At 33.6% G+C, this 24,117-nt stretch overlaps 1 protein-coding gene across 6 annotated transcripts in view; it reads left to right on the forward strand.

The window, feature by feature from the left end:
• Rnf180 (ring finger protein 180) overlaps positions 1 to 24,117 on the forward strand; it is a 204,263-nt gene that overhangs the window by 160,780 nt on the left and 19,366 nt on the right. For all 6 annotated transcript variants that reach the window (XM_077795847.1, XM_026390877.2, XM_077795850.1 and 3 more), the window contains one exon: positions 8,825 to 8,950. In XM_077795847.1, coding sequence (XP_077651973.1) covers positions 8,825 to 8,950 — 126 coding nt within the window. The remainder of the gene's footprint in view (positions 1 to 8,824; positions 8,951 to 24,117) is intronic.

Genomic DNA, 24,117 nt, shown 5'->3' on the forward strand with positions numbered 1-24,117 from the left:
GCCATTTCAACTTGCAGAGAGACCACCATGGATGTGCTCACACAAAAGAGAGACCCTGCAAAGAAGTAGCCAGATGGCAGCTACTAGTACACCCAGAAGAAAGACCTCAGGTGCAACCAGACCAGCAGGTACCTTGACAATGTATCTCCAGACCCTGGCTGGTGTCCCCAGATTGAGACAGCTGTGCCCTGAGATAGTGGCAGTGGCAGCAGCCAACTTGCAGTCCCTGGTAGGTGTCCCAAGATGGTTGAAGCCGGGTGTAACCAAACCTGCATCTGTGAGCACTGTGACTGTGGACTTCTAGGCAGTATGAGACAGTGGGCAGCAGACAATCCACTGGAGGTCTGTGGCCAGTCTGCAGGCTAACGGCAGGCGATCCTCAGGTGAAGGTCAGGCTGCAGGCAATGGGCCAGCAATAGGCAGGTGAGTGGGCAAATGGCAACTAATAGGCGGCAGTCAGCAAGCAATCTATGCTCAAAAAAGCAGGCGATATGCTGGTAGACGGCAGAGGATTGCTGCATACGAATGGGGGGTAAACAACGGGATCAGTTGGCAATGACTGCTACTTTGTAGAGAAACAGTATTTTCTCTGTTTGAATCCCAAGTGACAAGGAGTTCAGTCTCCCTCTAGATCACCACCTTGGATCTAGCAAGTTCTGTCTTATTCATTTACTATCTTTCCTATTTCTATCCCCACTCCCTTCCATTCATTCACCTTTGTCTAATCCACTGAACATCTATTCTTCCCCTCCATCCCCACCTTGTTTTCTATTATCATCCACATATCAGAGAAAACATTTGACCTTTAGTTTAGGTCTACCAGTGTATCACTCTTAGCATTAAAGTTTCCATATCCATATATTTACCAGCAAAAGTCATAGAGTCATTCCTTTTCATGGCTGAGTAATATTCCACTGTGTGTGTGTGTATCACATTTGTTTATCTGTTCAACTGTTGGAGGGTTCCTTGGTTGGTTCCATAACTTAGCTATTGTGAGTTGAACTGCTATAAACACTGTTGTAGCTGTGTCACTGTAGTATGATGATTTTAACTACTGGGGATATGCCAAGGAGTTGGTGTAACTGGGTGAATAGTGGTTCCATTCCTAGTTTTTTGAGGAATTGCCACACTGCTTTCCAGAGTGATTTCACCAATTTGCAGTTCAACCAGCAAAGTATGAGTGCACTCTTTCCCCACATCCTTGCGATAACATTTATTGTTACTTGTATTCTTGATAATTGCTATTCTGACTGGAGTGAGATGGAATCTCAGTGTTGTTTTAATTGGCATTACTCTAATTGCTAGAGACATTGAACATTTTTTCATATATTTGTTGACCATTTGTATTTCTTCTCATATGAAATGCCTATTCAGTTCCTTTGCCCATTTATTGATTGGGTGGTTATTATTATTATTATTATTATTATTATTATTATTATTATTTTGTATTTAAGTTTTTTGAGTTCTTTGTATATCCTGGAGATTAGTGCTGCAGATCTGAGGTTAGGGTGACAAATATTTTCTTCCATTCTCTAGGCTGTCTGTTTACATTATTAATTGTCTCCTTTGTTGTGAAGAATTTTTTTAGTTTGATGCATCCCATTTATTGGTTATTGATTTTAACTTCCTATGCTTTAGGAATTTTGTTCAAGAAGACAGTTACTGAGCCAATATGTTTCAGTGTTGAGCCTATATTTTTTTCTAGTAGCCTATATTTTTTTCTAGTGTCTGTTCTAGTATAGGTCCTTGATGCACTTTGAGTTAAGTTTTGTGCAGGGTGAGAGATGGGGTTAAATTTCATTCTGTTAGAGATGGATTTCCAGTTTTCCCAGCACTATTTGTTGAAGAGGATACCTTTCTCCAGTGTATGTTTATGGAGCCTATATCAAGTATGAGGTAACTATATTTATGTAGATTTGTCTCTGTGTCTCCTATTCTATTCCACTGGTCTTCTTGCCTGTTTTGGTGCCAAAATCATGCCAATTTTGTTACTCTAGCTCTGTAGTATGAATTAAGGTCTGATATTGTGATGGCTCCTGCTTCACTTTTTTTTTAACAAATTATTGCTTTAACTATTCTGGACTTCTTGTTTTTCCAAATGGATTTCATAACTGCTTTTTATATTTCTATGAAGAACGTCACTGAAATTTTGATGATATTTGCATTGAATCTATATACCACTTTTGGTAGTTTGGCTATTTTGACTATATAAATTCTGCCTATTCAAGACCTTGGGTGGTCTTTCCATCTTGTAAGGTCCTCTTCAATTTCTTTCTTTAGTGTTCTGTAGTTTTTATTGTAGAGGTCTTTTGCCTCTTTTATTAGATTAATTCCTAAGGTTTTTTTGTTTGCTTGTTTGGGTTGGTTTGGTTTTTAAGGCTATTGTGAATGAGATAGTTTTTTAAAAATTTTCTCTTTCAGCTGATTCATCATTGTCATATAGGAACAAAATTTATTTCTGGGTTAAAGAAATAATTAACACAATTAATTAACCCAAAATTAAAATTAATTTAACACAATTTATTGTGTATCCTGCTATCTTGGTGAATTCATTTATGAATTCTAGAAGTTTTCTGGTGGAGTTTTTTGGGTCTTCTAAATATAGGATCACGTTGTCAACAAATACAGATAGTTTGAGCTCTTCTTTTCCTATTTGTATCCCTTTAGTTACTTTCTTTTGTCTCATTGCTCTGGCTAGAGTTTCCAGGACTGTGTTGAATAGAAGTGGTAAAAGAGGGCATCAGTATCTTGTTTCAATTTTTATGGGAAATGCTTTTAATTTTTCTGCATTTAGAATGATGTTGGCTTTGGGTTTTATGTATGTAGCTCATAAAATGTTGCAGGTATATTCCTACTGTTCTACATTTTCTAGTGTTTTGAACATGAATGGATGCTGTATTTTGTCATGTGCTTTTTCTGCATCTATTGAGATAATCATGCTATTCTTATGTTTATTGATTTCTGTATGTTGAACCAACCTTTCATCCCTGTGATAAAATTAACTTGATCATTTTGCACTATTTTTTAAATATGTTTTATATGTAAATTGCCATTGTTTTAACAATTTTTGCATTTATGTTCATCAAGGTTACTAGTCTGAAGTTTTCTTTCCTTGACGTGTCATTGTTTGGTTTTGATACCAGGGTGATACTGTCTTCATTAGAATGAATTTGGAAGGGTTCCCTCCTTTTTTATTTCATGGAATAATTTGAAGAAGACCGTGTTAGTTCTTCTTTTAAGTTCTAGTGGAACTCAACTGAGAATTCATCTAGTCTTGGGCTTTTCTTCATTGGTAAACTTTTGATGGTGTCTTCAGTTTCATTGCTTGAAATAGATATGTTTATATTTTCTGTGTCCTCTTGATTCAATTTCTTCAATGTCTTCAAGATTTTCTATTTTATTGGAATATAAATTTTCAAAGTAGTTTCTGATTATTGTCTGTATTTCAGTAGTATTTGTTGATATTTCTTTTTTTCATTATAAATTTTAGTAATTTGAGTTTTTCATTCTTTTTCTTTATTATCTTGGCTAAGTTTTTTATCAATTTTATTCAAAGAATGAGCTTTTAATTATTATTTTTGTTTGTTTTGTGTTTATTATAATTTCATTGATTTCAGTCTGATTTTAATGATGCTGTGTCTTCTGCTTTTGGTGTTGATTTGTTGTTCTTGTTCTATGGCCTTGAGTTGTAATGTTAGGTTACTTATTTTGTGACTTTCTATTCTTTTAATTAATGAGGTTATTGCAGTGCACTTTCCTCTTAGAATTGCCTTTATAGTCTCCCAGATATTTTGATATATTATATTGCTATTCTTATTTACCTCTAAGTATTTTTTATTTCACCCCTGATTTCTGCTATCCATTTGTCACTCAATAGTGTATTATTTAGTCTCCAGGTGTTAGAGTAGCTTCCATTTTTTATCGTTGATTTCTAATTTCATTCCACTATGATCTGATAGAATGCTAGATATTTTCTCTATTTTTTTATTTTCTAAGAGTTACTTTTTGTCCTAAGATATGGTATATTTTAGAGAAGGATCTGTGTGTTGCTGAGAAAAAAAGCACATTCAATCATTGATGGATGAAATATTTTTATATGTCTGTTAATTCTAAAATGTTAATTGTATTTTTTAGTTTTATAGCTTCTTTATTTAGTTTTTCTTTGGAGCATCTATCTAGTGATGAGAGAGATGTGTTAATGTCACCCAGTATTATTGTGTTGTGGTCTACTTGATTCTTGAAATTGAGAGGGCTTGTTTGATGTACATATATGTTCCGTTGTTTGGGGCATAAACATTTACAATTGTTATATTTTGTTGATGTATAATTCCCTTAAACAGAATTAAATGTTTAATTTTGGCTGGAAGTCCACTTTATCTAATAGGAGAAAAGAAATCCCTGCTTATTTACAAGATCCATGGGAATGATATGTGGTGTTTTTTTCCCAATGCTTTTACCTTCAGTCTGTGGATGTTTTTGCTTCTTAAGTGAGTTTCTCTTAGAGACACCATATTGTTGGGTTTTGTTATTTAATCAAACTCCCAGTTTTTCTTTTGATTGATGAGATTAGGCCATTTATATTCAATGTTATTATTGAGAATATGATTTTTATTCCCTACCATTTTGATTTATTTCTGGTTTTTAGTTTGAATTAGTTTCTTCTTTGATTGTCCATTCTTCTAGTGTAGTTCTTCCCTTTGTTTCATTTTTATTTTTCATTTCCTCTTCATGAAATATTTTATTCATTTTATGTTTTATGGTCCAAGCTTACACTTGTGAGTTCTTTTAACTTTTGTTTATCATGGAAAATTTTTATTTGTCAATTCTGAAGCTTAATTTTGCTAGGTATAGTATTCTTGGCTGGCATTCATTTTCTTTCAGGTTTGTATACACTATTCTAAGACCTTCTAGCTTTGAGGGTCTGAGTTGAAAATCAGATCTAGGTTTCCCTCTAAATGTGACCAGTCATTTTTCTCTAGTAGCATTTAAAATTCTATCCTTATTCAGTATGTTGTGCATTTTCCTAATAATGTGCTTGGTGTGGGTCTGCTGTAATTTTGTATATTTGGGGTCCTATAAGCTTCTTGTATTTGATTTTTTCATTCCATTTTTAAGACTTGAGAAATTTTCTGATGTTATTTCATTGAAAATATTGTGCATTCCTTTGGTTTATGTCTCCAAGCCTTCATTTATCTCAATAAATCTTATATTTGTTCTTTTAATGTTATCCCATATTTTTGGAAGTTCGGTTTATGCTCTATTAACATCTTTCTCTATGGTCAACTTTAAGATTATATATTCTGTATTCATTGCCTGAAACTCTTTCTTCCCTATGGTTTTGTCTGCTGGTGATGCTTTTCATTGATTTTATTTTTAATATTTTTTTAGTTGTCATGGGACTTTATTTATGTATATGTGGTGCTTAAAATTGAACCTAGTGCCTCATACATGCTTGGCTATGCTCTACCACTGAGCCACAACCCCAACCCTCCATTGAATTTTTAATTTGTTTTGTTGTTGTTTGTTTGTTTTTGGAGGGGGTACCAGGGATTAAACTCAGGGGCAGTTGACCACTGAGCCACATCCCTAGCCCTATTTTGTATTTTATTTAGAGTTAGGGTCTCACTGAGTTGCTTAGCACCTCACTTTTGCAGTGAGTGGCTGTCTTTGAACTTATGATCCTTCTGTCTCAGTCTCCCAAGCCACAGGGATTACAGGCGTGGTTCACCATCCCCAACTTAATTTGGGTTTTTTGAGTCCTTCATTTCTATAATTTCTGCTTGATTTTTTTTTAGAATCTCTCATTATTGAAGTGATCTTTCATGTCTTGTATTTTCTCTCTGATTTCATTCCTTTCATCATTCTTTACCTCATAGATCAGTTTAATAGTGAACTTCCTAAACTCCTTCCACCTGGGTATTGATGGATTCTGTTTTTGTTGTATTTTGATTTGTTTGGAGTGAGTTTTCCCTTGCTTTTTCATGTTGTTTTTGTATCTACCCATGTAATAGTCTGGAGCAGGAGTATCCCTGTGGACTTATAGTATCCTTGAAGGTTTCTAGTACCTCAATTTATGGGGAGACAAATAATAATAATAACTAATGCAAATAATATATACCATTAAACCAAATAGTTCCTTCTATGATGTCTACAATGATAATTATCACAATAAACAAAAATGATGTGATTAGTTATTAACCACACTAAAAAATAGTAAATTTACAAAAGTGTTAATAATTTCAAATGTTGAAAAGGATTAAAATAGAAGTGATGTTACATATGATGATTATGAGGGAGGAAGAGAGAAAATAGAAGCCAAAAAATCGAAGGATTAGTGAAAGAGAAATCAATACAAATTTTCTGTTAGCAGACAAAATAGAGAAAGAGAATCAAGGGAAACTTTTAAGTGAGAGAAAAATAAAAATTTTTATGTAAAATTAAAAGAATACAAAATATATTAATCAAATATTCTATCCCTTAAAAGACTGTGTGATGGAAGATAACTGCCCTTAAATAATACTAGAAATTTGGAAAAAGAGGTGTGTGTGTGTGTGTGTGTGTGTGTGGTCCATTCTTGTCACAATTAAACAGAAAACAAGATGGGAAAAAAGTTCTCAATGGAAAGTTAAAGAATCATTTCTCTTGGATTTCAAAAAATTCTTGTCTTCCCTTGTTAGCAGTGTTGGGTAGGGTGGACTGGAATATGATGCCTGTTGCACCCTCAGGGTGGGGTCACTGGAATGTGAGAGGAGATCCTGTAGGCAGACTTCCTGCAGTCAGGGCTTAGGCCTAGATAGGATGCAGTTTTTTCATTGAGTGGTGATTTGTCTAGAGATTTTAAATCAGTGCAACTCTAAGGCCCAGCAGTTGCCTGTCCATGCTGGGAGACTCTGGGTTCCACCTGTGTGGCATAACAGTCAATTCTTTCTCCCCTTCATCATCTGTAGACTCTGTGTTTCTGTCTCTCAGGTTCAATCTTTAACCTCAATCTGTCTCGTCCCTGTTCTTTCAAAGTCCATGTTGGGTGTATCCCTCCCAGCCAGTCCTATGAGCAGCCCGACTGGAGTGGAAGGGGTGTAGCCTCAATCCCTCTCTGCATCTTACCCTCTCCTGATCACTTTATCACTCTCTATGCCATGTGATGTGGATTTGTCAAGCCTTGATTTGCCGGGAATTAGCCTCCATGGCTGCCAGCCCCATGATGCACTGCAGAAAGGCTATTTTCTCTGTCCACGAGCAGCTAGGAGAGAAACAGCCCCTTTCCCACACAAGAATAATGTACCAAGCAGTGTCTCTGATCTCAGATCTCTTAGTATCCAAACATGCCACAGGCCTCCCCAATTGTCACTGGGGATTTGTTCCTTATATTATTATACTCAGCCTCCTGAGTCCCCAATCTGTTTTGATGTCCAGCATTAGTTCCCAGTAAAGTCTCCTTTTCATTTTTTTTCACCACCCACCATGCTGAGAAGCTGCTTATATACTTTCTTGGTTTCACACCTAGAAAAGCAACCTCCTCTATTCTGTCACTTCCCCAAATCCCCAAGTACCTTTATTTCCCTACCTTATATGCTTGAATTTTTGGTTCATGGGTGTGGAATCATCAAGGGAGTTGTAGCTTCAGCTTAAAACATAACCACAATAAAAAAAAAATAAAAATAAAAAAATAAAGGTCCATTGACAACTAAAAAAATATTTAGAAAACACATATATGCTCTTCCATCTTATTTGCTTTAGCATTAAAATTATTTTTTAAAATTTTAGTTATGTATATTAGTCACAAAAAAATGTTTATACATAATAAAATTAATCCCTTTGAATCTCAAAAAAAAAAAAAAACATAACCTCACTTATCTGGAGTAGTCTATTTTTTACATTGTTCCTGTTGTTGAATATAAACTCTGTGAATTAGTTTTCTCTTTGAATTTCATAAGTAAAAATCAATCTAAGGTAGAGATTGGGAAAAATTCAGAAACTGTATTGCTGAAGCTCCAAGCTTAAGGTAGAAAGGAAGCTGAGGAAGTGTGTCAGGAGATAACTATAGAATGAAAGTAAGAAGGGTTGGCTGATGAAAGCCTCATTTATTCTCAGGTCAGTTACCAACTCTGCACTGACCTAAGAACTTCTTCAGTGAAGGGTATGACACTGATCATAACTTTCTTTCCTTGGCTTTTATACAGAGACTCCACTACAGAGAAGATCAAGTGTGGTCTCTGATTGATCTGTGTATACTTCAGATGAATACCCTTTTAAAATCACTTGCAAAGTTTCTGAGGGTTGAGAATTTATTTTTACAGTTTTACAACTCTCAAATCTGCAACATTAGACTCAGTAAGATGCTCAATACATCACATATAGAATGAAATATATTATGAAGTAAAAAGTTCTAGATCAAATGACTATTTTCACTCACTCCTAAACCCTGATTGTATTCTAGCTATTCTGTTGCTAAACCCATAACACATGACTTCCCTTTTTTCATCCACCTGGTTATTTCCATATTTTAGTCTGTAGTTTTCTGGAGGGGAGGGATTATGTTTATTTATCCTTGTGTCCTGCATACCTATAGTACCTGATGTCAAAGCTACTCAGTAAATGAATGTTCCTTGTATAGTTATATCAAAGTTTCATCATGTGTGAGTTTGGCTATGTTTATTTGAAATTTTAAAAATCTTTTTGAATTTTTTTCTGAATCTACTTTTGTCTTCATGGATTTAAAGATATCTGAATTTATTATCAAAATATTGCACCAATAATCTCTCATGTTCTTGCCGATTTACTCCAATTAATTTTTAAGATACTATTTTCTTTTGCTTTACTCCAGAACTGAACAATGCCACAAAAAAATTCTTTACTAAAGAATATTTGAAAATTAAACAAAGCTTTCAGAAGTCCAGCTCTGCAAAATGGCCTCTACCAAGCTGCAGAAAAGCTTTTCATCTTTTTGGAGGTAAGGAAACTAATACCTACCCATCCCCGACCCAAAATAAAATTCTTGTAACTCTGTCCATTTTTCCAAGCCTGTTCTTATACCTAATTTCTTCCTGTTCTTAAAAATGTTAGTGGATATATTTCTGTACTGATCTAATTTAAGTAAAGGTTTTGCCAACTATCTCCTTGCTGAAAGCTACAAATATACATATGAAGAAAATGAAGTCTGTACATTGAAAGCAAATTTGAGAGAAACCAGTATTAAATTGACTTTCCTGAGGAGAATAAGAGGGAAGGTGGATGGAGAAAGGTTGGTCATTGGGTTCTAAGTTACAGTTAGATAAAAGTAAGAAGTCCAGGTGTGCTATTGAATATACTATAGATAATAATAATGTACTGTATATTTCAAAAAGCTAGAAGAAAAGATATTGCATATTTTCACCATAAAATAATGATAGATGTTTGAAGATATAGATATATCTAAACTGATTTAAACATTACAATATATGCTTTATCAAAAACATAATATCATACCTCATTAATATGTATATCAGTTAAAAATTCATAAAAATAAAAATAAATTAACTTTGCCTTTCCATCAGTGGTTAATATATAGATGATAAACAAGCATCTCACAAGTATCAGATTTGATAAAAACTATTTGACAAAAGCACTAGAACTTTTAATAAAAATTTTTATTAATTCAATTATCACAAGCTAAATTTATGTAGTTTAATATATTATAATTCTAGCACAAGTTTAGGACAAGTAGAAAGTGACAGAGCCTTGGAGTAGAGGGTATCACAGAACTGCACAGTGGTCTGAGAATGGTATACCAGTGTCTAGGTTCAGGTCTAAGTAGCTATATGATTTCAGGAATGTCATGAGCACCTCTATTGCTTGTATTCAGATAAAGTGTAAATGATTTTATCTGCCCCACCTAATTAATATGCTAGTTGTAAAGACTGAATGAAACTAAGACCATTTTGAGCTTAAAGAATGTGTTACTGTATGACCATACAACATGGACATAAAATATAAAGTCATCTTTTATAAATTCTTGGTTTGTAAGAGCATGAATTACTATGTAGTTTTAGCATTTACAACTTATGGTATTATGGGGACAGATAGGGGAATCATGATCTTCAGAGAACAGGAGGAACTTCTACATAAGAAAATAAGACCAATACAGTGATGACAAAGACCCAAAGCAGAGCCTGAATGGTGGAGGCAAAAAATAAATTGATACACTAAATCTCTTAAGTTTGAAGGAAGTAAGTGAAGGACCAATATAACTTTGCACAGTGGTTCAAATGAATAAAGTAGTTTAAGGATACTCAGTAAGCCCTTATGTCTTTATAATTTGGTTAGTAACTAAAAATATTATCTAGGATTTGGTATAAATAGGTTTAAAACTATAACATTTAGTCCAAAATATAATAGAAAATCAAATATGAGAAAAATCAGCTTTACATAAAGAATTCATACCCAAAAGGAGAATATTTATAATTTCGTTTTTGTTCTTTAAGATGTTCCCTGTATTCTGGGTGAGGGCTGTGGCTCAGTAGTAGTGCACTTGGCTGGCATGTGTGAGGCACTGGGTTCCATTCTCAACACCACATATAAATAAATAAAAAAGGTCTATCAACAACTAAAAAAAAATTATAAAAAGAAGTTTCCTTTATCCTGTCTTCTACTTTACATTCAGTTACTTTAAATACTATAATCCCACATTTTCCTTTGTCTTTTTCTATTCTGAAGTAAAAGTGAAGCAATAATTCGAATAGGTGTTCCTTTGTGATTTTTGTCTTATTTGTCCTATGTGGAGCAGAAGAGTGCCATAGACCTTGATTTAAAAAAAAATTTAATACTTACACAGGAGACTAAACAAATTAAGATGGATTATATGGTACAATATTAAGATACCTTTGAACTTACTGTTTTAGAAAAACAAGCAATGATATACAGTGTGTTCCTGCTTTAGTACATGATAAAATTAAAAGTAGTAAAACCCAGACATTAACACCTACATATAAATACATGTAAATGCATATCATTAGGCATCCATAGAAAAGTGAGGATATGAGAGCATCACATGCAACATACACACATGTATGTGTTTAAAGTAGAACTTGATTATATCATACATTTTTTATGGTAGAAGTTCAAAATAGTTTTATTACATCATTCAATTTAAGAAGTATTTTAGTATCACAAGCTCAGCTGAACTGGGCAAGAGCTGAACTGTCAGGTAACTAAGTAAGTAAAGCAACACACCAAAAAGGAGAGAATTAAGCTTTCAATCACTTGCTACAATGGCATAAGCAAATCTAAACATAGAGAAAATGCATACCCCCTTTTACATTTTCTCCATAGAATAAGCATACTGGCCCAGGGTCAGGTGGAACAGAGCAGATGTGGGGATTGACTCACTGTACAGAAACTAAGTCTCCAACAGTTTTATGGGTCCTGGAGTCAGGGGGAGAATAACATGGAGGAAGGGCTACTAGTGAGAAAAAAAAATTGGATATGGAGTCACAATGGAGAAAACTGCCCTCAAGTTATCCTCTTCTAATCCCCAAAAAGAGGCCTCAGCAGAGGCAACTGAAAAAGACCTCTGTGCACTGTCTCAGATAAAGAACCTTGGAATGAAGATGCTGTGAAAGAGCATCCACTGACCTTGAGACCTTGACTGCCACTACCTGTGGAGACTGTAAATACTGCCTGTGCAGCAAGTCTGGCATAGGAAGGGCAGCTTTCTGCTGTGAGGCCTACAGTTACAGTGGCTAGACCTAATACAGGATTGGGAATCAGATATCTCAATTAACAATATTATTGAAGCACTTTCTGTACTTCTCTTTGTTTGCCTCTTGCCTCCCCCCAAATTTTTTATTTATCATTTCTGTATAATATACATATATACTTAATCAACATTATTTATTTTTGCTTGTTTTTGCACTTTTGTGATGGTAACAAATGTACATATTCCACATTTGCTTTGCCACTCAGTATTAGGTTTCTCAAATCTATCCATTTCAGTAAATATAGTGACATTTGTTTATTTTTACTGCTGTACTATAGTCAATTATATGAATGTACTAAAATTTGTTCATTCTCCTGTGGATGAATTGAGTTATCTGACCTTTTCATTGTTATAAACAATGCTACTGTAAACATTTTCGTGTCTTCTGGAATATTTGCCAATAGAAATTTGCCAGATCATAGGAAAAGTACATCTTGAAGTTGATTACCTAAAACCAAACTATTTCCCTAAATGACTGTACTGATTTTTCAGTAGTGTTGTCTATCGCATTTGATCTTTTCTGTCTTTTATAATTTGCTAGTCTTGTAACTATAAAATAACACCACAGTGGGGTTTTAATTTCCATTACTGTGATGGGGGTTGAATATGGCTTTGTCTATAGGTATATTGGCCATTGAGTTTTTTCATTTATTGAATACTTATTTACAAATTTTATATATTTTTCTATGATATTTTTGTTAATTTTTAAGAGCTTATAATATTTTCTGGTGATTACTTTTTCTGTTAATTATATGAATAGCCATTCTCATCACTGTTTGAAGTCTGCCTTTTTACTTCATTGTTTCTTTTAATGAATTATAGTTCTTCATTTTCTTCATTTTTCTGGTGTGTACTGTTAAAGAAATTTCTCTCTATTCTCAGGGTCACAAAGATAACTTCTTATATATTTTTCAAATAGTTTTAAAGGTCTTTGGAATTGACTTATGTTATATTATTTTATAAAGTTTTTGTTTTGTTTTGTTTTGCTGTGTGCCATGTAGGGAGCCAATTTCTTTGAGGAATTTTTGCTATTTATTTTTTTCCATTTATTAATCATTTCTCTACTGATGTATGATACCAATATGTCATATTTCAATTCCCATATGCTCTATATCTGAGTTCTTTATTTGATTCCATTGGTTTATTTGCCCATTCTTAGGCCAAACACCAAGCCTTTATATTTATAAGCTTTTAAATCTTCCCTCCGGCTTGTTCTGTTTCACAAGTATCTTAGCTATTATGAGGCCCTCTGCTCTATTATTTGTCTATCATGTTCTCTGTTATAAGAAATTCTTAACTTCATTGTACCTGAATCAAATTCTTGCTTTACCATTTGTTTTGAAATTTCATTTTAAAAAGTTCTTCACCACTCCCAGACCACACAGGTTTTCACTTAGATTTTTTTTTCTACGTTTACATTGTGGTTTTACCTTTCACATGTAGGTATTTAACTAGAGTCTACCCTTTATATTGTGTTAAAAAGGATTCACATCTTTTTTCAAGTAAAAGCCCATTTTTTCCAAATATTTATTATATAGCATTGTTGCATTTGTAAAGATTATTTACTGTTGTCTTATAGAAATATAGTTTAATGTGGGAAAATGATCTAATATTTAACAACCATACTAAATAATCTAATTAAGTTTAATATTTAAATGGTTTTAGGTGCTTTCAGATGATTATAAGTATAGTTTGACATCTTTGTTAAACTATGCTTATACTGAACAGTTAAACATCTAATGCATATATACTTTCTTTCTCTTTTATCTTGATGAACATTTTGAACTGGGTTCTCTGTTCTATTTTGAACAAAATTAGTGATAGTAGCATCCCTAATTTTAGATGGAATGCTTTTAATATTTACCATTGAATATAATTGTTTTTACTTGTTGTTGTTGTTCTTTCTGTACCATACTAAGATAATTTTCTATGTCATTAACTTTTATCCTTTTTACCAACTTCATTATTTAATGTTATAAAGTTTTCTGCCATCACATATTTTTGTTATTCTTCATTTCTAATTTTTAAATAAGTCATATTTAATTACATACTGATCGAGTCATATTGATTCAAAATAAAGTAATTATTCAAAAATCAGGATCATACTGGAAAATAAGAGTCTGTGATTTATCACTATTCTGCAAACCATACCATCTATGCTATGTTAATATGTTACTTGAGAAATTTATTTTTCAGCTGTTTTTCACAGTTGCTAGGAGGAAGTAAGGTGGGAAATGCAATCTGGAAAAAAACAACACATTCCAGTATTTGACTTTGGCTCCAGAATTTTATCAAACAAACAAAAAAAAAACACTTGAATGTAGATTTCCCTAGCCAGTGATACTCACATAAAACTTTTCATGAATTCAGCCACAAAACTAGCTCACACTTTAACTATAATACTTGTTGTTTTCCTTTAGATTCTGTGAGGTACTGTCTAGGATACACTGATGAGAAAGCAGACATGTTTAATTCTTTTCCTTTTATAAATACATATTTCATGTTTTTGTACATAAAATAGGTAATATGAAAAGGAATAAAATATTCTGAAAAAATGTGAGCTTGCATTTTCCATCTCACATCAAGTCTAGTTGCACTGATGACTGTGTCAGTCCTAATTCTTGCCCCTGAGTATCTGACATTTCCATGCATTACAACCTCTGTTTATTTTATCAGTAACCAATTGTCATGGTTTCTAGTCCTGCCCTATCAACTTATGCTCTAAGAAACCACTTTGTGTGTGTATGTGTGTGTGTATAATGTATCTATCTCATTATGTATGATATGTACAAAATTATGTGTGTGTTTGTGTGGCATACACACATACATACACAAAGCAAAAACTAGCTGAGAAGTTTTATTAAAATATTTTTGCCAAAAGGGGAAAAAGATGAGTTTCACATTGTTGATATCTGTTTTTTCTAAATTCAGCTCAAAGAAATGAAAAGAAGAAAATCAGGATTTAAAAAAAGCATGTCCTTTTTCTATAACAAAAACATGCAGCTGAAATGCAGGTGTCAGAGATATATGTATGACAAAGCCATCCATTTCTCAGGAAAGCCAAGGGGAATTGTTTTATTTGGTCATTAGTTTTTCTGAAGGTGTTAGATTGGTTTTGCAAGTTTAAACATGTTCAGTATAATTCAAAGAATATCTACATGGGAAAGAGTGCTAGCCTCTAATAGAAAACAAAGCACTATATGCTCAAACAACAGGACTTTGATTATAGCCCAGAAATCTTCCTTCTCAGAAAGTTAGAGGTAAATTGGAGAATTTTAAAATGTACTGTAAACTTGGTGCTGCCTGTTAGCAGAAGGTATATTAGTATTTACATTTTCTCAAAAACTGCAACAACTTTATTCACATGATAAGCTTTTGAAAATGCCTAGGAATTCTGAAGTGTCTTTTTATTTCTTTTTATTGTGGCAGAATTAGGTTCTGTTTTTTCTCTGAGATGTACTTATGAGTTTGAAATTTTTTTCAGAAGCAAACACTGCAAAAAGTTTTGCATTATCTAAGCTACTTTTAAAAATAGTTACGTACCATTCTAAAATGTGAAATCATAGATTCTTACAGAAAGAATGCACATGTCACTTCCCCAGCCACTTTAAGAACAATTTCAGTAATCATACTCAAAGACTTCTAGAATCTGCTTATCACAAGCAGTGACAGGGAGCTCATCACCATACAAAAATAAGCTTATTCATCTTAACAAATATATCAGAGTTTCTATGTTGAATTGAAATCTGCCTTCTCACAATTTTTTTATTGGTTCAAGTGTATTTTAATCTAATCTTACACTACATAATGTTACTTCAAATATGCAAAGACACATATAATAGCACTTCCACAAGTATTTATTCTGCACACTAAATCTATATTCCTTCAACTGTTCCTAATGGATTTGAGGAACCTGATTGCTGATTTCAGAGATACAAAATAGGCTAGAAATTATGACCACTGGGTACTGATAAACTGAGCATGTAATGCTTAAAAATAGATACTTTAGGGTAAAGGACTGTGATTGACAACAGTCATCAGTGAAACGAATACTTATGAAGGATGTAAAGCTTACATTTATCTGGGTTTCCATTTCTTTTCACATTATCCAGTGTTATTTTGGTGTTGGGTCACTGAATCCATGGTCTGTCTAAGGCTAAATAAATAGTTCAGTTGAGCAATGGACTCAAAATTAAAATATTTTAATTTTGCTTCCATATTATGCTTATGATAACAAATGAATTATAATTCAAATTGTTCAAATGTCACTACTTTATAATTATTATTTATTTTAAAAATTAATAGCAGTGTTTCATTTTCTCAATCCTTCTCTTTCCTTTATTCTTCCTCCCTCTCTCTGTCACACATACATACACACACACACACACATTCTTCATTGTTTCATATATGTAGAATTTTCTTAATTGCCTATGAAGTTGGATATTAGTCAGAAATGCTGCCTTGTAAAATACTTTCATGTATAACATAAATGCACATATATGTGCATACATTAAAAATCAAACCACTGACCCCAGGACCTCTGAGATTGACTCAGAAAACAAATTCTCTTGGTGAGAGAGGGTAGTCCTGACCTTAAACTTGAGCTTGCTATTTTAATGCTTTGTCCTAGTACTAATGCTTTCCCTAATGATCCTGCAGAATAGATGACAACAAGTTAAAAAGTTTAATGTGGTAAGGTGACTGATATTGGACACTGGATTATTGGACCTTTTGATGTAGAGAGCTAGAAAGAAAGTGAAGGAGCTCAGCATAGCCAAACTCATAGTGAACCATTGATCTTTAATAAATGGTATTATTTAATTCTTCAGAAAACTTAAAAAATATTCAAGCATTCTAAAGTTTGACCACTGTATGACTCCCTTATTGTAGCAATGGGTAATAAGTGTATCATTGTGAACCATCATGGTAAACTGTGGTCAGTCTTGGGATATAACATGAAGACAGAGGAGGTCCCTTAAGTGCAAAGACAAAAACCTACTTGTTTTGGGGAGAACATGTGGTGACTTCATCCTATTCTATAATCATAGTGAGTAGAGAACACTTGTAATTGTGGATACTCAGCCCTAGCACATAGAGATAGACAGGCCATGCAAAGGGACAGTAAGAGTGAAGCAGGTTCTGTGCAATGGTTGCAAATTATTCTTGTCAGTAACTTTTTATCTCAAATGATCAGAAAATGTTATGAAAAGCTACAGCAGGCTTCTTCTGTCCTGCGGCCTGTTACATATTTGAGACACAGTGGCAAAAATTAGTTTGGGACTGTTCTCTCCTACTTCGGCCCTGGAAGAGTAGCTATCTCATTTGATCAAAAGCAATAGAAATGGCATTACCAGATGAGAAGACCAGATTAGAGGAATGCATGGGACCAGATTCTGAGCATAATAATGAGAAAATAACCATAGGACCTTGAGGAATAGCAGGCACATTTATATATTAAGTTTTTTGCTCCTATCAACAGCAATGGGGATTTCTACTTCAGAGTAGGATGTAATAAGTCATATCAAGCCATAATTCTCTGAGACAATATGACAAATTACCAAAAGTCATATTTTATAATCAGAGAGCTGTGTAGTTAAAGACTAGATGAATTAAAATTCTAGTATGGTAAGAGCCACCTATGAAAACTAATATTGCCAGCTGTTTGTTTCACTGGACATATTTTATGAGTCTTGGAATTACCTGGAGATCGGTTTTATCTTAGGTAGAGAACTCTATTTGGGGAAGAGAAATAACCAGAGGTTTTGATAACCATGTAGACTGACATGTCAGATTGGAAAACAAGTTCAAACATATGGTCACCATGAGACATTTGCTAAGAGTTATGGCAGTACAAGACAAGTTGATACTTTATAAAGGCAGAATAAAATCTTTCCAGGCTCATAGCTTAGGAATCAAACTGTTCTATAGTGAGGGACCTGCAACAAACACAGTCCACCTTAAAACATTCCTCATATTTTAAACCTTTGGAGAATAGAAGGCTAACAAACCACATTCACCTCTGAGAAGTAGAACTTTCAGATTAGAGGAGACAGAGTTCTGCTGAACTATTAACCAGACAACCCAGAGGACCAAGCTTAAGGAGAAGTCAAGACTTGAAAAAATACAAACAACAATAAAACAGAAAAGCATTAAAAGTTTCCTATTATGTCCCCCTAGTTCTATGATGCTTTGGAGATAAAGTTCCATAAAGGAATGAAGCTGCAATAAAGAGGATAGGTCATGCTTTAAGGCATTTAAAGTCAAAGGCTGACTAACTCTAATGAAAGCTGTATCCCACAAAACTTCTTATTGATTATTGTATCAAGATGATGAGCCTCCTTACCCTGTCTGACAAAAGAAAGGCTCTACCCTCTTCTAGAGGGAAATAATATCAACTTAAATCTCCATAGATCCCTTATACAGTAAAATTTAAGACATGCCAAGGATTAGGAAACTGTGACTAATAATCAAGAGACAAAGCACAAAACAGAATAGATCCCTAGATTATCTAGATGTTGGAATCATCAAACTGTGACTTTAACGTAACTATTAGGGAAAAAAATTGTCCCCTTCAGCTGGAACCACCATCTTCCAGTAATATGCTAAAATGAATAATACAAAGAGAAGGAGAAAAGACCCCCAATTATGTTTTCTATGTTTTTGGAAAACATGGAGTTGGGGCTGGGGCTGTAGTTTAGTGGTGGAGGGCTTCCCTAGCGCATGTGAAGCACTGGGTAAGAGGCTCAGCCCCACATAAAAATAATAAATAAAATAAAGGTATGATGTTCATCTACAACTAAAAAAATATTTTTAAAGAAAGAAAATATGGAGTTCTTTCTTTAGTCACATACATAGAAATCTACCACAAAGTGATACTGTAGACATCAAGAGAATGCACGCTGTTCAAAAAGGAATGCCTCACCAATGTCAACATGGAAAAACTGTAAGTGTTCACAGTGTTACCCAGCATGCTGTTGGCATTATGGTAAGCAAACAAGTTAAGGGTAAGATTCTTGCTAAGAAAATCAATGTACCTATTGAGCAAATTGAGTACTTGATAAGAACCAAGATAGCTTCATGAAATATAGGAAGATAGATAAATAAATAAATACATGGTCCTGCGTTCTACTGAAGCATCGGTGTGTCTACTTCCTCTAGAGAAAAGCAAGAACTAGTGAAAAGGAATATGAGCTATTGAAACTTATCCCTATGGATTCTATCACAAGAAATTTTAAAAATAAAACCTTCTCAACGATAAAAATATTTGTCTTCATTGAGAAGGAGTGTGGTATTTCCCTTCCACAAAGAAATATTTAAAGCAAACTTGTCCAAAAACATTGGTGAAAATAAAGAAAAATATTAATGGAATATGTAAAAGAGGTGTAAAATGTCAATAAAAGTTGAAGCTATGAAAAAAACATTCTGGAACTACAAAGTACAGTATCTACATTAAGAAGGTATTAGGTGGGGCTGGGGTTGTATAGCTCAGTGGTAGAGCACTTGCCTAGAAATTGTGAGACACTGAGTTTGATCTTCAGCACAACATACAAATAAATAGATAGATAGATAGATAGATAAATAAATAAATGATATTTTTTAAAAATAATGTATTAGGTAGGCTTAATAGCAGGTTATGTGGAATGCAGTCTATTGAATATGTACAATTGAGAGTCTCTGAAGGGGAAGAGAAAGAAGGGATGAGAAAATAATATCCAGAAAGATTATTGTCAAGAATTATCCAAAACTGATGAAAGACAACAACACCTATTAATAAATCTCATCATGACCTAGTTAGAATTATTAGAAAGAAACCATATCTAGAAACATCATAGTCAAATTACTGAAACCCAAATATAAAGGAGAAATCTTAAAAGCATTCAGGGAAAAAAATAATGTTACCTTCAAGGAAACAAGCAAGGATTACTGGCCTCTAACAGATATAAATAAATAAATAATCTACTAACATACACTTCTCTACCATGCAAAAAATTCCTTCTAAAATGAAGATGGAAAAAAAGATACATTCAGGCATCCAATAGACCTACACTAAAGACAAACTAAAGGTTGTTCTTTATGGGGAAGGAAAATGATCTCAACAAGGAAGAACACCAGAAGGGGCAATTACATGAGTAAAATGAATAAATGTTATCTATCTAAATCAACACAACACTAATCTGATGGGTTTAAACATAGAAAATGAAATGTAAGACAGTAACAGCAAAACTATTGAAGGTGGTAAATGAAGTTAAACTGTTATAAGGATCTCATATCATTTGAAAGGTTTTAAAAGTACTAATTTAATATATACCATCATAAATCATAATTTTATATGTAATCTCTGGAGTAACAACTGGAAGAAAAATGAAGGAATGTATAATTTAAAAATTGGTAGAGATGCTACTTCTCCAAACTTCTTACCAAAAACTCATACCTTCAGTCTAATCATGGGGAAAACATCAGACAAATCCCAAGTGAAGTAAATTCAACAAAATATCAGTACTCCTCAGAACTATTAGTCTTGAGAACCTGTCATAGCCATGAGATGTAAGGAAATATGATGATTAAATATAAGGTAGCATCTTGGATAGAATAATGGAACAGAAAAAGGACATTAGATAAAAACTAGCAAAATTTGAATAAGGACTTTGATCAATAATAATGTATTGGTATATTATTTGTAGCATGTGTTCTACTAATTTAAGATGTTAGTAATGAAGAAAATAGAACATGGATTATTTGAAAACTCTCTATACTATCTTTATAACTTTTTGTAAATCTAAAACCATTCTAAAATAAACAAAACCAACGTGGAGAAAATAGGATAAAAATACTTGATTAATGCTTACAAAAACAGTAAAAGAAAAATAACAAAGATGAGATACATGAAATAAGTGTAAACATTAAGATTGAAAGAAACTGGCAGATGGATTAAGAAAGAAAGTAAGAACCAACTAATACATTGTTTATAAGAGACAACATTTAAATATAAAAGCACAGAAAGGTTGAAAAAGATGAAAGTAATATAGCAAAGTATGTACCATGTAAACACTAATCAAGAGAAAGCAGGTATTGCTCAGTTAATATAAAAATTTAGACTTTAAACAGGGACTTCTAGAAATAAAAGTAACATTTCATGGTAATAAAAGGGATAATTAAACAAGAAAACAAAAAAACATGAATGCAAATGCTTCTTAAAAACATTTTTGAAGTCCAGGACTGGATGGATTCTCAGCTGAGTTCTACCAGACCTTTAAGGAAGAACTAATACCAATCTTCCTCAGACTATTCCACAAAATAGAAAAGGAGGGAACTCTTCAAACACATTCTGAGAAGCTAGTATCACCCTGATACCAAAACCAGAAAAAGACATATCAAGGAAAGAAAATTTTACACCAATATCCTTGATGAACATACATGCAAAAAATCTTAATAAAATACATATTGCATACAAAAACATATTAAAAAGATAAGTGTACCATGATCAAGTGGATTTCATCCCAGGGATGCAAGGTTGGTTCAACATATGTAAATCAATAAATGTAATTTGTCACATAAATAGAGTTAAAGACAACTTTATGATTACCTCAACAGATGCAGAAGAAGCATTTGACACAATATAGCATTTATTCTTGTTTAAAACACTAGCAAAAATAGGGATAGAAGGAACATACCTCAACACTGTAAAACTATATATAACAACCCCAAGGCAAACATCATTCTAAATGAAGAAAAACTGAAGAGCATTCCCTCTAAAACCAGGAACAAGGCATGGATGCCCACCTTTTACCACTTTTATTCAACAAAGTCCTTGAAACTGTAGACAGAGCAATTAGGCAAAATAAAGAAAGGGATATGAATAGGAAAATAAGAGTGCAAACTATCTCTGTTTGCTGATGATATGATTCTATATTTAGAAGATCCAAAAAACTCCACCAGAAAACTTCTAGAACTTATAAGTGAATTCAGCAAAGTAGCAAGTGGCATTGCCTACTCTTTCCCTCTCACTTATTTTATTTCTTTTACTGAAGCACAGTGGATTCCCTGGTGCTTCCTCTCTGAAACTCATAAATGACCATCTGTGGTTAATTCACTATTCAATTCTCTTCTGCAATTAGAGGTTCAGTAATAGAAATTGTACATACTTTTGAGTTCTTTATCCATGCAGCTGGATTAATTGAATAAGTGGCCAGAGATTCAGTTTGTAGACTTAGTTCTACATCTTATTCTGAGTACAGAACCCAAAATGTACACTATGGAGGAAACAAGGAGTCCTTCATTCTTCAGGCCAGTTTACCATAAGGCTTTGATTTGGGGGACTGTCAGTGATTGCCTATATTGAAAAGCAGTGTTTGTTTCCCATTTGGCTAGTGAGCAATGCACCTAAGTCTAGATAATATGGTTTTCAAGGTATATTTTGTAGCCCCCTAAAGGGGCTTCTATCCTGCCTCATCATAGTGGATTGTGGATTATCCGCCTGAATTTCCCTACCTTTTCACGTGAGGAAAGCAGTGAGAGCTTTGAAGTCTGGGTGCCACACTGCCCAGCTCCAAGAAACATCATTTTTTTTCTTTAGATCAATATAATTATATATAATAGTTGCATTCATTTTTAACAAAATCATACATGCAAGTAATTTGATTTAAAAACCCCATCTCGCCCTCTTTTCCACCACTTCTTCCCCCCGTCCCATGTCCCATGCTCCCTTCTCTTAAGTCTTCCTTTTACTCACTCATTTATTTTTTTTATGTTTCTTTGGTGCTTTCTACATATACAGTGACTTTTCCTTGGTACATTTATATATGCATATAACATGATTTTGTTAAATTCATTCCATATTCCCTCCCCTCTCCCTTCTTTCCTCCCTTCCTCTTGTTCTCCTTCCATTCCACTGATCTTTCCTATATAGTTATGATGTCAATCCCAATCCCCCACACACCATCAGCACCACCTTCTTTCCCTTATTTTGATCTAGCTAAGGAAGATCTTGGACATAGTGACGTATATAAAGTGTGTTCTCTGGCATTCTGAAGAACACAGCAGAAATATTCATATGTCTTACTATGTGAGTTGTCCTTTGTCTTGGTAAATATGGCTTATACATAGTTTATTAGGTTCATCCTCAGCCTCCTCACTGGGAAAGATTACTTTCCTGAACAAAGCTGTTTCTCAGCCTTGACACATGTTTATCACAAAGCACTACAATAATCTCAAATTTTATATAAGAAAAAAATCAATTGCTGGTGGGACTGCAAATTGGTGCAACCACTATGGAAAGCAGTTTGGAGATTCCTCAGAAAACTTGAAATGGAACTACCATTTGACCCAGCTATCCCACTCCTCAGTTTATACCCAAAAGACTTATAATCAACATACTTCAGTGATGCAGCCACATCAATGTTTATAGCCACCCAATTCACAATAGCTAAACTATGGAACCAACCTAGGTGTCCTTCAGTAGATGAATGGATAAAGAAAATATGGTATATAATCTATGGAATATTACTCAGCTTTAAAGAAGAATGAAATTATGACATTTGCCTGAAATTGATGGAGTTGGAGAATATCATGCTAAGCGAAATAAGCCAATCCCAAAAAACCAAAGGCCAAATGTTTTCTGTAATATGCAGATGCTAATTCACAATAAGGCAGGGGCTACTAGAGAAGAATAGTGTTACCTTAGATTAGGTAGAGGGAAGTGAAGGGAGGGAAGGAGCGGAGATGTGGAGATAGGAATGATAGTAGAATGAAACAGATATTTTTACTTAAGTATATATGTAACTGCATGACCAATATGATTCTACAACATGTACACTCAGAAAAATGAGAAATTATATCCCATCTATGTATGATATATTCCCTCTAAAATCTGGAACAAGACAGGGATGCCCTCTCTCACCACGTCTATTCAATATAGTTCTCGAAATACTGGCCAGAGCAATTAGACAGACAAGAGAAATTAAAGGCATTAAGATAGGAAAAGAAGAACTTAAATTATCACTATTTGCAGATGATATGATCTTATACCTAGAAGACCCAAAAGGGTCTACAAAGAAACTACTAGAGCTAATAAATGAATTCAGCAAAGTAGCAGGATATAAAATCAACATGCATAAATCAAAGGCTTTCCTGTATATCAGCGACAAATCTTCTGAAATGGAAATGAGGAAAACCACCCCATTCACAATATCCTCAAAAAAAAAATACTTGGGAATCAACCTAACAAAAGAGGTGAAAGATTTATACAATGAAAACTACAGAACCTTAAAGATATTACCAAAAGTTCTATATAGGTTCAATGCAATGCCAATCAAAATCCCAATGGTATTTCTTGTAGGAATAGATAAAGCAATCATGAAATTCACATGGAAAAATAAAAGACCCAG

The sequence above is a fragment of the Urocitellus parryii genome, chromosome 1 (genome assembly GCF_045843805.1).
Source record: "Urocitellus parryii isolate mUroPar1 chromosome 1, mUroPar1.hap1, whole genome shotgun sequence".
Classification (NCBI taxonomy): Eukaryota; Metazoa; Chordata; class Mammalia; order Rodentia; family Sciuridae; genus Urocitellus; species Urocitellus parryii.